The 14519-nt window shown below is 45.5% G+C and overlaps 1 protein-coding gene across 1 annotated transcript in view; it reads right to left on the bottom strand.

The window, feature by feature from the left end:
* Miga (mitoguardin) overlaps positions 1–14519 on the bottom strand; it is a 197121-nt gene that overhangs the window by 79821 nt on the left and 102781 nt on the right. Inside the window, exon 9 of the mRNA XM_089565035.1 lies at positions 149–221. Coding sequence (XP_089421161.1) covers positions 149–221 — 73 coding nt within the window. The remainder of the gene's footprint in view (positions 1–148; positions 222–14519) is intronic.

The raw sequence follows: 14519 nt of genomic DNA, 5'->3' as shown, positions 1-14519 counted from the left end.
TTCTGCGTTTCCGAATACATGCTTAGTTGCGAGTCAGCACTTGTGGTGTTTCTCTTCTTTGTCCCTGCCCTGTGTGCGCTGGAAATTTTCGAGCATGCTGTACCAACTCTCTCGAATGTCCGTCTTACCATAGAAACAGAACGCTCACCTTGAAGGCAAGCCGAATGCAGTGGATCTTGGCCAGGTAGTCTTGCTTCGAGCTGCACCGAACCACCTCTGCCCTGTGCATGCAAACAGCGATTCTCCACTCACTGCTTACACCCTGCCACTTTCCTTATCCCGATATCAACGGCCATGTGCCAAGAATAGCCCCCAGTGCCCCGAAAGCAGGACCTTGCACATTATGCACTGATGCCCGTTTCTTCTTGATTTCACTGGAGATGTCATCAAGAGGGGGATGAGGGTCTTGCTTTTTATTTGTGGCTAGAACCTCACGAATAATATTGCACACAGATGCGCTTTTCTCTTCCGATTCCAAATATGTAGCCAGAACTGAGCTGGTGGTCTTGGATCAAGAGTTATGTTGGATTCCAGAGTGTAATTAGGCAATTTCTTACGAAGCTTTAGTGAATTTTCTCATCGCAATTTGTTGCTTTTAATTACATGAATTGATGGCGAGCAAATTCCCATCCAGGATGACATTCTTACTTTTTTTCTGTTTAGGCCACATAAAAATAGGAATTTACAATTAGCTTAATGAGTTGCAGTGTCAAATACTGCGACCTTTTACTCTCGATGTAGCATATCAGGATGGCATGCCTTTAGAGAAAAACAAAGAACGTCATCGGGTATGGGAACTCTCTGGCTATCAGTTCATGCAAACAAAAGCAACAAAATGCAGTGAGAAAGTCCACTGAAGATGCATAAGAAATTACCTAATTACATTCTAGACTCTGCAAGATCTAAGACCACCAGCTCAATTGTGACTACATACTTGGAATCAGGAGAGACAAACGCATCTGCGTGCAATATTATTCGTGAGATACCCTCGTCCCCCCTTGACTCGTGTTTCTTCCCCGACCCATTTTCCCTTCCTGTCTCCCAGCACTGCCCACCCGGTTATGCAACTGAAAGTGTGGGCAGCCTAATCCTCTCAAGAGGATTCAGGTCGCGACCTGAGAGTGCCTGTCACCCAATTCTCGTCTGGCGAGCTATTTCACCCTCATGGTCTGGACTGCCGCCTGGTCGTTTCATTTCACTATGCAGTGCTTAAACAATATACATCAGGAGCTGGAATGACAAGGAATGCATACAGAAGCAGCGATTACATTGCAGTTTTCTCATGTGACCTATAAAGAACTGCAACATCACAGCTATCATTTGGCTACTGAAACTGAAACAGCACGGTTTATTATTGTTCACAGCATATCCTGCAGCGCCAGATCATTACAGCAGGAGAGTGGGCACGAATATTAAAAACAACACAAATAAAGACACAGTCAAACAGCCAGTATATAAAAGAGCCATTCCCAATTTTGGAACCTGTTATACAATCCACAAGAACAACACAGTGCAAGGAATATTCAAATTATAAATAATGGATAAGTTGAACGAAGTGGACATCGTCAGCTGTGATGACCTCTTCTGTGTTCCATTCAGATATCTTTTTTGCGAAAACAGAGAATTTCACGTCATTCGTGCAACATATAACTTCTGTGACCCCTCCAGAGGTAGTAGGGAGGGGGCTGGATATATTTAAATCTGTCGATACGAGTTGCGTTATTATAAAATACATGCATTAGTTTCAGCCAGCTTTCCCTCCGCCTTCTGTCCAGAGGTTCGATTCCAATGCTAGACTTCCCTTGTGTGACACTAGCTCCCCGGGAATATTGTTTCAATATAAACCTCGTAGCATGATTCTGAATACCTTCAATTTTATCGAGGCAGCATTTTTGATGGGGGTCAACCAAGCTGGATGCATACTCTACGTGCAGTCTTACCACTGCTCGCTACGCCACCATTTTCAGTATTTGTGAGGCACCACAAACATTTATAGTAACGAGGCTAAGCATGCCTGCAGCTTTTTTTACAGTGTTGTTAACATGCTGATTAAATGAGAGATCCCTCAGAAAGAAGCACGACCAGACACTAGACTTTGGGGACTTTACTGAGCACTTCATTACAGACTGCGTACCTTGTGTTGTGTGTGCACTTCACTTTGGTAAATGTTATGTGGTAGCTTTTATCTGCATTTAACCTAGGTTAAACGATAAGGTGATAGAATTAACATGCTGCTGAAGTGACTGCATGTCACTATCTGTAGGTGGGCTCTGTAGCTGTGTGAAAGCACAGTCTACTAATCCGTTCCTCTTCGCAATGCAGGCACTTTCTGTCACCGTCCAACCGGTCTTTGCTGTCTTGCTGGCCGCTTCCCCTGGACCTTCATCCCACGTGTTCATCACCGACAATGAACACTGCACCCACTATCTTGGAATAACATCGTCACCGATACTGGATTTGCCTGCACCACCACTGGAATATCGCCTGCCGGACATTGAATGGCTACCATCATCGACATCGTCATCAACGACTTTGCCGGCCGCTGCTCTGTGGGCTCGGAAGCTGTGTGAAAGCACAGTCTACTAATCCGTTCCTCTTCGCAATGCAGGCACTTTCTGTCACCGTCCAACCGGTCTTTGCTGTCTTGCTGGCCGCTTCCCCTGGACCTTCATCCCACGTGTTCATCACCGACAATGAACACTGCACCCACTATCTTGGAATAACATCGTCACCGATACTGGATTTGCCTGCACCACCACCGGAATATCGCCTGCCGGACATTGAATGGCTACCATCATCGACATCGTCATCAACGACTTCGCCGGCCACTGCTCTGTGGGCTCGGTAGCTGTGTGAAAGCACAGTCTACTAATCCGTTCCTCTTCGCAATGCAGACACTTTCTGTCACCGTCCAACCGGTCTTTGCTGTCTTGCTGGCCGCTTCCCCTGGACCTTCATCCCACGTGTTCATCACCGACAATGAACACTGCACCCACTATCTTGGAATAACATCGTCACCAATACTGGATTTGCCTGCACCACCACCGGAATATCGCCTGCCGGACATTGAATGGCTACCATCATCGACATCGTCATCAACGACTTTGCCGGCCGCTGCTCTGTGGGCTCGGTAGCTGTGTGAAAGCACAGTCTACTAATCCGTTCCTCTTCGCAATGCAGGCACTTTCTGTCACCGTCCAACCGGTCTTTGCTGTCTTGCTGGCCGCTTCCCCTGGACCTTCATCCCACGTGTTCATCACCGACAATGAACACTGCACCCACTATCTTGGAATAACATCGTCACCAATACTGGATTTGCCTGCACCACCACCGGAATATCGCCTGCCGGACATTGAATGGCTACCATCATCGACATCGTCATCAACGACTTTGCCGGCCGCTGCTCTGTGGGCTCGGAAGCTGTGTGAAAGCACAGTCTACTAATCCGTTCCTCTTCGCAATGCAGGCACTTTCTGTCACCGTCCAACCGGTCTTTGCTGTCTTGCTGGCCGCTTCCCCTGGACCTTCATCCCACGTGTTCATCACCGACAATGAACACTGCACCCACTATCTTGGAATAACATCGTCACCAATACTGGATTTGCCTGCACCACCACTGGAATATCGCCTGCCGGACATTGAATGGCTACCATCATCGACATCGTCATCAACGACTTTGCCGGCCGCTGCTCTGTGGGCTCGGAAGCTGTGTGAAAGCACAGTCTACTAATCCGTTCCTCTTCGCAATGCAGGCACTTTCTGTCACCGTCCAACCGGTCTTTGCTGTCTTGCTGGCCGCTTCCCCTGGACCTTCATCCCACGTGTTCATCACCGACAATGAACACTGCACCCACTATCTTGGAATAACATCGTCACCAATACTGGATTTGCCTGCACCACCACCGGAATATCGCCTGCCGGACATTGAATGGCTACCATCATCGACATCGTCATCAATGACTTTGCCGGCCGCTGCTCTGTGGGCTCGGTAGCTGTGTGAAAGCACAGTCTACTAATCCGTTCCTCTTCGCAATGCAGGCACTTTCTGTCACCGTCCAACCGGTCTTTGCTGTCTTGCTGGCCGCTTCCCCTGGACCTTCATCCCACGTGTTCATCACCGACAATGAACACTGCACCCACTATCTTGGAATAACATCGTCACCAATACTGGATTTGCCTGCACCACCACTGGAATATCGCCTGCCGGACATTGAATGGCTACCATCATCGACATCGTCATCAACGACTTTGCCGGCCGCTGCTCTGTGGGCTCGGAAGCTGTGTGAAAGCACAGTCTACTAATCCGTTCCTCTTCGCAATGCAGGCACTTTCTGTCACCGTCCAACCGGTCTTTGCTGTCTTGCTGGCCGCTTCCCCTGGACCTTCATCCCACGTGTTCATCACCGACAATGAACACTGCACCCACTATCTTGGAATAACATCGTCACCGATACTGGATTTGCCTGCACCACCACCGGAATATCGCCTGCCGGACATTGAATGGCTACCATCATCGACATCGTCATCAACGACTTCGCCGGCCACTGCTCTGTGGGCTCGGTAGCTGTGTGAAAGCACAGTCTACTAATCCGTTCCTCTTCGCAATGCAGACACTTTCTGTCACCGTCCAACCGGTCTTTGCTGTCTTGCTGGCCGCTTCCCCTGGACCTTCATCCCACGTGTTCATCACCGACAATGAACACTGCACCCACTATCTTGGAATAACATCGTCACCAATACTGGATTTGCCTGCACCACCACCGGAATATCGCCTGCCGGACATTGAATGGCTACCATCATCGACATCGTCATCAACGACTTTGCCGGCCGCTGCTCTGTGGGCTCGGTAGCTGTGTGAAAGCACAGTCTACTAATCCGTTCCTCTTCGCAATGCAGGCACTTTCTGTCACCGTCCAACCGGTCTTTGCTGTCTTGCTGGCCGCTTCCCCTGGACCTTCATCCCACGTGTTCATCACCGACAATGAACACTGCACCCACTATCTTGGAATAACATCGTCACCGATACTGGATTTGCCTGCACCACCACCGGAATATCGCCTGCCGGACATTGAATGGCTACCATCATCGACATCGTCATCAACGACTTCGCCGGCCGCTGCTCTGTGGGCTCGGTAGCTGTGTGAAAGCACAGTCTACTAATCCGTTCCTGTTCGCAGTGCAGGTTGGTAGTAAGTTCTCTCTTTATGCTAAGAAAACCAGCAATTATTTACGAATGCAGCTGCCAAGCCCGCAGCGCTGCGCCAGTGTTGTTATTGAATGCTTACGCACCATCCGCATGCTTCTGCTCCTGTTGGGTGATGTGGAGACTAATCCTGGGCCGAACAACTCTGAAACCATAATTTCCAAACTGCAGAAATTAACAGCTGGGCAAACACCCTAATCTTCGACTTGCGGGACATTAAGACACAGCTCAGAACTACTGATTCAACACTGACCGATTTAAACAAGCGTATGATTGCTCCGGAATCTCACTACGCTACGCTTTCTGCAATTAATTCTGAAATAGACAGCCTGAAAACTTTGACAACGCAACTAAGCCAATAGATCGTGAGATTGGAAGCGCGTGTAGACGATGATGAAAACTGCTCTCGCCGTGATAACCTGTTATTTTACAATATTCCCAACACTAATCTTTCTAAAAGTTTTGCGCATTCAGAGGAAGCAGTCATTAGCTACTGCTCTATGCATCTAGATTTCACCAGTGTTCCTAATCAAATCGAGCGTGCTCACTGCCTTGGGCGCCACTCAACAGATCGAAACCGCCCAATCATCGTAAAATTCGTGCCGTTCAAAACAAAAGAAAGCATCCTCTCCAGTGGAAGAAAAAAGCTTCCAGAGACAGACCACAGAACTGGCGAAGACTTGTCTCCTCTTTTGTGCGAACAGCTCGTTGCCCATGCGCGGTCAATGACAGATAAATTCGCCTTGCATTTCACAACACTACGCAACAGTCCAAAATGTTACATCTTAGATAAGACACCCCAACCGTAAAAGTGCAGCAGCAATCATCTCGGCAACCAAAGCATTTGAAACATTCACTGCAACCCACTATTTCCTTGTCAGCGACCTTCACGAATGTTTGCAGTTTCATTTCAAAGTGGGACATCGTTTCTAATCTCGTCTCATCATCTTCCAGTAACTTACTAACCCTGACTGAAACGTGCCTCAACACCAACATATCTGACAGCGAAGTCATCGCTGACTTGCCAAATTTTCCGTTTTTATCGCAATGACCACCAAGATAGGAGGGGAGGAGGCGTACCTCTTGCAACCAGGTAAGAACTGTCAAGCACAGCCATCAACCTTTTATCAGACATCGAAATACTGTGGGTCCTATTCCACTCTTCACCACAGTCAGTTGGCATTTGCTACAAACCCCCTAATAACAGTCCAAATTTTCCACACAAATTTAATAATCGAGGTGTTAGCGATCACAAAATAATATGTGCATGCCACACCATCAAACCGTTGCCCCGCGCAACTAACAGACAAACCATTCCATTATATAATCAGGGAACTATGCCGCTATTAATAACAAACTTTGCACCTCCCTAGCCCTTGTTGAGCCCAACTTTCATCAAAGAACAATTCATGAAAACTTGAAGAGAAAGAGAATTGGTAGAAAAATTTATTCCAAATATAATCATACAAAACAGCCAGCGAAACCCATGGTCCACAGTTTTCTAAAACGTCTGGAGAACAAAAAGAAACACCTCTTCCGCTCAGCGAAATTGCATCCCAGTAAGAACGCCTGGAATAAATACTATGTGGCGTACCTAAAATGCTGACAACCCCTGTAAATTGTGGCAAGTCATCAGCCCACAGCACGTGACTCTTGCCAATGCACCAGGTTAGCCCATCTCAGATGCAGAATATCTATTTACTGAGGCCTTTTCATCTGTGCTTACGAAAGAATCTAAACCGACATCGGAACCTACGCCTCCGCTAACATTCTCTCCAAAAGGAAACTCATGATTAATAGAAAAAATGAAGCTCCGCCGGCATCGACAACATCAACACTAAAAAACACAAAAGATACATGTGCATCTTTCTTGTCGTTGTCATTCACGCAGTCACTCCTCACCTGCCCAAGGATTGCAAACAAGGGGAGGCCGTTTCAGTCGACAAATCAGGTGAAAAAAATTTGCCTTAAATTACCGCCCAATTTTCCCTACTCTGCAAAATCGTGGAGCCTGCCATTCACACCCGTATCACGGCCATCCTTCACAGCATGGATTTCGCAGGGGCTACTCCTGCGAGACCCCTTACATGATCCGCACCTTGATTCTAATCAACAGACCGACATCATGTTTTTACATTTCGCTAAAGCCTGCGATAAAGTATGAGCGCTTACTGACAAAACTTTCCAGATTAAATCTGCACCCCTACATAATGAAATGGATTGAAGCCTTCCTCTCTAATCGCTCACAATTTGTTTCTGTTAACAATACGAACTCTAACTCTCTTCCAGTAACGTCAGGTGTTCCTCGGGGATCTGTACTCGGCCCACTACTTTTTCCTAACATACGTTAAAGGTGCAGTGAAGAGGAATCTGAACTCGCCTTTTTGCCGCAGGAAATCGATCTACACGTTCCGAGCATTCTTAGAAACTGCGACTTATTGCCCTGTGTGGCCCATTTCCATAATTAAATCGGATTAACGTCCGGCTCCCGCCTTTTTTTTTTAATTCTCCCCGTACGGTGGGCGGAGTCGACCAACGCGTGGGGAGTGCCTTTCAGCCAGCTCCGTGGAGGCTTTGCTTTCGCTTTATTTTGTTTTTTTAGGTTTCCGTGAACAAATAGTTTCATTCGCAGATAATATAGCCGCAAAATAAGTCCCCAGAAATAAAAATATGTGCGGACTATTTGCTTCTACGAATTACTATGTATTACTCCGCCGATGGCAGAGCGGCAAGCCGCCACTGAACTGGGTGAAAGGCACTCCATGCGTTGGTTGACTCCGCCCACCGTACGGGGAGAATTAAAAAAAAAAAAAGGCAGGAGCCGGACATTAATTCGATTTAATTAAAGAAATAGGCCACACAGGGCAATAAATCGAAATTTCTAAGAATGCTCGGAACATGTAGATTGAGTTCCCACGGCAAAAACACGAGTTCAGATTCCTCTTCAGTGCACCTTTAATGCAAAAGTAGAAGTATGGGCGAGTCGGTGGGTACTCATTCTAAAACAGCGCAGACATACGACAGGGACGACGGAAGGAAATGTACAACACGAGCGCTGACTTGCAACTGGACTTTATTGAGCAAGATGTGCACAATAAATTGGAAGGAAGATGTAATCAGAAGCAGTCGACGTGATAAGGTGTAAATGGCCATAAAAGTGACAGAAAGAGTAAGAGAGTGGTAAGGAAGACGAGGTCTCAAAAGAGATGTAAAAAAGGTGAACAAGGCACAATGTCTGACTACGTAGCGAATAATGACACATAAACATCTAATAACAAAGAAAACCGATTAAAAACTAAAAAGTGAGTGGCATGTGTAGGTGACAAAGTTTTTCTGACAGCTGCAATATCTTAACATTAAAATCATTAAAACAACGACATGATTGAATATTGCATGCACGAACAACAAATTTAACACTTTTCCGAGGAAGGCAAGTTCACTCACGTCCAACGGTAATCACAGAGCGCGAAACCTCACTAAGTGTTAATTTTCTGCTTCGTTTTTTTTTCTCTCTTTTTTCTTTTCCCGAAAGGAACGTCATTTCTTTGTTTGATAAAAACACAGACGGCGCACTGACACAGGAGTATTTATTAGATTTTATGTTATAGGCTTCAATCACTTCCCTAGTTAAGTTGATCAGCGTGGCATCCTGTTACTCTGCATTGTTCGATGCAGAGTAATATTCCTGTTACTCTGTCGTTCCACTCAGTCGTACAGAATGGTGTGAATGCTTTCACTTCGACCATGTCTCCTGTAGTCTTAACACAAGAGGTGCCAGAAGATCGCACTATCAAATTTTTAGACAACAAGCTGGAATTCCAAGGCCGCCATATTTGTTGGACCTATGAACCACGTATAGGTTAGAAGAACTTCTATTTGGGCTAGATGGTTCATTGTACTCGAAAATGGAAAAACAGTAGCGCCGAAAGACACACACACACACAGTTCAAGAACGACGTAGGACAAGCGCTATGAACCACAGAACAAGAAACCGGTGGTTCCGCACCATTCAGCTCATTCCAAATTGGTGAAGTGAGCAATTGTTAGTCTTTGCACGCCTAATGCGCTCAAAAAATCATGTCCACACAGCATGTTTCCCCGCTTTGAAAAACAATGCCATCAGAAGCAGGCTACCCTGCACACCTTTTAATTTCCGTCTCCCAGAAGCTTCAAAAGCAGATGAAAAACCAAGGCAGGCAAACTGAAGAAGCTTGCAATAATAAAGATAGAAAGAAACAAAAAGTCACACTCATTCCATACTGCCACACTCTGCCCCATAATCTCAAAAAGATTATCGATCAAATATAAAGGTGGTGTTTTCCACACCTGCAAAATTGGCAAACATCTGCAATCGTGTTAACCCTTCTCCCACGAGAGCAAGAACATACAGGACCACACATCAAAAACAGTTCGTCCCACGTGAACAGGAAGTGATTTATTCAATCAATCCCCCTAACACGCGGTGACAAACACATTGGGCAGAGGCCCTAAAGGTGTGGAAAAGGGGGGGAAAAAGGACAGCCCATGCAGAAAACGCCTGTCAACCTGAACTGAACTAGGGAAGTGATTGAAGCCTATAACATAAAATCTAATAAATACACCTGTGTCAGTGCGTCTTTTTATGAGACAAAGAAATGACGTACCTTTCGGGAAAAGAAAAAAGAGAGAAAAAAAAACGAAGCAGAAAATTAACACTTAGTGAGGTTTCGCGCTCTGTGATTACCGTTGGACGTGAGTGAACTTGCCTTCCTCGGAAAAGTGTTAAATTTGTTGTTCGTGCATGCAATATTCAATCATGTCGTTGTTTTAATGATTTTAATGTTAAGATATTGCAGCTGTCAGAAAAACTTTGTCACCTACACATGCCACTCACTTTTTAGTTTTTAATCGGTTTTCTTTGTTATTAGATGTTTATGTGTCATTATTCGCTACGTAGTCAGACATTGTGCCTTGTTCACCTTTTTTACATCTCTTTTGAGACCTCGTCTTCCTTACCACTCTCTTACTCTTTCTGTCACTTTTATGGCCATTTACACCTTATCACGTCGACTGCTTCTGATTACATCTTCCTTCCAATTTATTGTGCACGTCTTGCTCAATAAAGTCCAGTTGCAAGTCAGCGCTCGTGTTGTACATTTCTTTCTGTCGTCCCTGTCGTATGTCTGCGCTGTTTTAGAATGAATATGTTAATGGTTTGCCATCACAAGTCTCCCCTAATATACGAATGTTCACGGATGACGACTGTGTAATTTATCATGCAGTTACTAAACCCGCTAACCAAGCATGTCTTCAGAGTGATCTTAATGCTGTCCAGAAGTGGTGTGACCAATGGCTGATGGAACTTAACCCTCATAAGTGCAAGCTTTTATCTGTCCACCGCCGTCGTAATCCTCTTATTCGTTCCTACATAATCTCTGATGTGTCCATAGAACCAGTTCAGTCCTACAAGTATTTAGGCGTAACACTTTTGCGTGATCTTTCCTGGAGTTCGCATGTCACTAACGCAATATCATCAGCCAATAGAATACTAGGATACTTAACTCTTTCGTTACCACGCCACTGTGCTTCGATCACCGGTGATTGAAAAATTCAAAGCACTACGGCAGAGCGACTGCGGCTGCTACGGACTTGCTGAGTCATTCGGTTTGTTCTTCATACGTAGAACTTAAATTTCCGGCTTAGTTTATATTTTTGCCAAAAAGCGGCAATTTTTGAGAAGAGGTTGAAGTTGAGGGTGCAGCGTCAGGCGCTCCGAACAAGCCGTCAACATCGGGAATGGTGCTCGCTCAAAAAAAAGCCCATTGCACGAAATTCTGCTGCATTTGGAGCACATAATTTTGATGCATGCATCGATTAGCACGGACCCTGACGACAATGCTGTATCGTCAGGTACTGTTTCAAAGCTCAAACTGCGCAATGAGAGCCCCGGAATGCCGGCCTGTGCGTTCAGTTTCCTTCTTCCAGTCTTTTTGTGCGAACTGAAGCTCCTCATTGTAGCCGTTATGGTGATTTGGTTTGGTTTGGTTTATTAGGGTTTAACGTCCCAAAGCGACTCAGGCTATGAGGGCCGCCGTAGTGAAGGGCTCTGGAAATTTCAAGCACCAGGGGTTCCTTAACGTGCACTGACATCGCACAGCACACGGGCCGCTAGAATTTAGCCTCCATCGAAATTCAGCTGCCGCGGCCGGGATCGAACCTGCGTCTTTCGGGTCAGTAGCCGAGCGCCGTAACCACTAAGCCCACACGGCGGGTCGTTATGATGATTTGGCGCCAACTAATTTGTTCTTCAGAGCCTACAGTTTCGGTTTCTGCATAGACTGAAATTTTACCATGACGCACAAATTTTCTAAATGCCCTTGAAGCGGAAGGTACAGCGAGAACGCTCCAGGCATGGCGTCGGGCGCACGGATGACCTGCACTCGGAAAAACCTTGCTGCGTGCAATTCTACTGTATCAACTGCAAATATTATCTATGCTACGAGTAGAAGAGTCTCTGGTGACGACGCTGCACTGTCGGATTTTGGTTCAGACGCTGTAACTGCGTAAGCTGATCCCAGAACGTCGGCCTGTTAGTTTCTTTTCCCCGTCCACTTGTGCGGGCGCGTCTGGTTTGTTGTTCAGACAGTTCCATTCTCGGCCTACTTCATTATTTCTCCGGTAGTCATGCATTTTTGAGGTGCCCTTGGAGCAGAGGTTTATTGCAACATAACACGCGGTGAGGATGGCGTCAAGCATGGGCACTTCGCGCACACGGAAGAGTTCCGCTGCACGTGATTCTTCAGCCTCTACACCTGATTTTCAAGATTCTCCGAGCAGCAGTGACTCGGACGACAATGTTTTAACATCGGACTTTCATTCCGCAGCTATATCGCAGCTATATTTATCGAACACTATATATCGCTATATAGCAGCTATACTTTGTTGTTTTCATATTTTTTTCAATTTTTTCCCAAATTCAATAAGTTTCAATTTGCATTTTTTTTAAACCATGCTTACCAAGCTTTTGTTCGGCACATTACATTACACTTACAATTTTTTTGTTGGACTGTAAAAATCATATCAAGGGCACTCTCAAATGAGCTTTTTCAAGAGGCATAAAGAAAAAATTCCTAGCTTGAAAACTATTCAAGTTATGATTTTAATATTTTAATGCCATGTTTTAAAAACAATCTGAATTGTTTTGCAATTTCTAGGATTTTTTTAGTAAAAGTGTTTTGAAAGTTATTGTCATATAACAAAAAAATTGTATTTTTTTATTTTTTGTTGTGTTTATTGATTTTTTTCACATTTCAAACCAGAATTCGTGTTCAAATAAATTTAATTAGAAAGCGCATTCTATCTCAATCACTGTTATGCATTTTATAGACTTTATCTATCACACTTTTTCTAGAAAAAGAATGTTTGCCTCAGACATAAAAAACGGTCCTTTTCCCGCGGTAACGAAAGAGTTAAAACATCGTCTTCATCACGATCCTCAACATGTTAAGTTACTAGCCTATAAATCGTTCATCAGGTCAAAGGTGGAATTTGCATCACCCGTTTGAAATCCTCATCAAGCATATCGCATTAATTCTTTTGAGACCGTTCAAAATCCTGTGGCCAGGTTTATTCACGCATCCTATGCTTGTGACATTAGCGTTTCCGCATTGAAAATGGCATCCGGTTTACAGTCCTTATCACTCCGTCGTCACACACTTCCAGCTTATCTTTATTTCATAAAATCTTCAATAGCCCCATGCTTCAATAGCTCCATATATTCTTCCTCCCCCAGCACGCATATCACTCCGCACCAGCCATCATTTTCATGTGGCCCGTCCACTCTCGCGCACTGTCGCTTTCGCCATTTCCTTTTTTCCCCGAACAGCTGCAGACTGGAACGGCCTTCCAAGCGACATTGCCACCATCACCTGCTCATCCAAGTTCAATGAAAATGTAACAAATTAAGTACAGTTGTAGGAACGTTTTCTTTATTAGTTCCCACCCCTTATGTAATACCCCAGTCATGAAGCCTTTAAGGAAATAAAATGAAATGAAATGACTGTCCTGTATATTGCCACGAATGTTTGTAGTGGTTGTTTGTTCATTCTTCAAAGCTGCCCGCACACCGCTTTATCGCTTTGTTTGTGATGCAAGACGCGCCTAGATTTATCTCGATAGATCGCATCCAGGCAGAGCCGATTCTACTTTGCACCAGAATGTTCTCGTAACTTTCTAAGCTTTATCTCGAAAGTTCGCTATCAGCTTTAAAAAGGTTTGGTTTGGTTTATGGGGTTTAACGTCCCAAAGCGACTGAGGCTATGAGAGACGCCGAAGTGAAGGGCTCCGGAAATTTCGACCACCTGGGGTTCTTTAACGCTACCAATTGCGAACTGCTGTTCCCTTGCTAGGCTGTTGAACATTACTTTGGTTTTCTGCATGTTAATTCTTAGCCCCACCGTTCTGCTCTGCCTGTCTAACTGATTGATCATGCTTTGCAGTTCTTGTCCTGAGTGGCTTAGCAAGGCAATGTCATCAGCGAATCGCAAATTACTCAGGTATTCTCCATTAACTCTTATCCCCCAACTGTTCCCATTCCAGTCCCCAGAATACCTCCAGTAAGCAGGCAGTGAAGAGCATTGGCGAGATCGTGTCTCCCTGCCTGACACCCTTCCGTATTGGAGTTTTATTGCTGACTTTATGGAGAACTATAATAGCTGTGCAATCGTTACCTATATCTTCCAATATTTTCACATGATACTCTTCTACACCCTGATTCCGCAATGCCTGCATGACAGCTGAGGTTTCCACTGAGTCAAATGCTTTCTCGTAATCAATGAAGGCTATATATAGGGGTTGGTTATATTCTGCGCATTTCTCTATCACCTGATTGATAGTGTGAATGTGGTCCATTGTCGAGTATCCGTTGCGATCACCGACCTATTAAAGAACATTGCAGCGTCTGCCTCTTATGGAAATGCTCCATCGTGTTGCGTCTAATAGTAATATTTGCACACAAACGAGAGATGGCGTAAAGCAACGTGCAAGGCTGGACAGAAGGATGAGAACTTAAGCACATACACGCACGTGTGTGCACTGTCATTCAGCTGTTTGGTGAGGTCATGGTGCAGGGTATGCAGCCATCTCAACCATGGTCTCAACGTCGCCCCCTAAAACAAGCATGGCTGCGGAGCGTGCCAAGCACTGCTTACACGAGAAGAGAACTCGCCGGGTGGCAGCACCAAGTGAGATGTGGTGCGGGTGGTGCTGTCACATCGAGCGCTGCACCTCCTGCAGTGGTGCAGGAAGTGCAGCCAAACCGAGGAGAGCTTCCGGACGC

This window comes from Amblyomma mixtum, chromosome 10 (assembly GCF_055824585.1).
Source record: "Amblyomma mixtum isolate Tamu chromosome 10, ASM5582458v1, whole genome shotgun sequence".
Taxonomy (NCBI): domain Eukaryota; kingdom Metazoa; phylum Arthropoda; class Arachnida; order Ixodida; family Ixodidae; genus Amblyomma; species Amblyomma mixtum.
The sequence above is the reverse complement of the archived record's forward strand: the minus strand, read 5'-3'. Positions and strand labels throughout refer to the sequence as shown.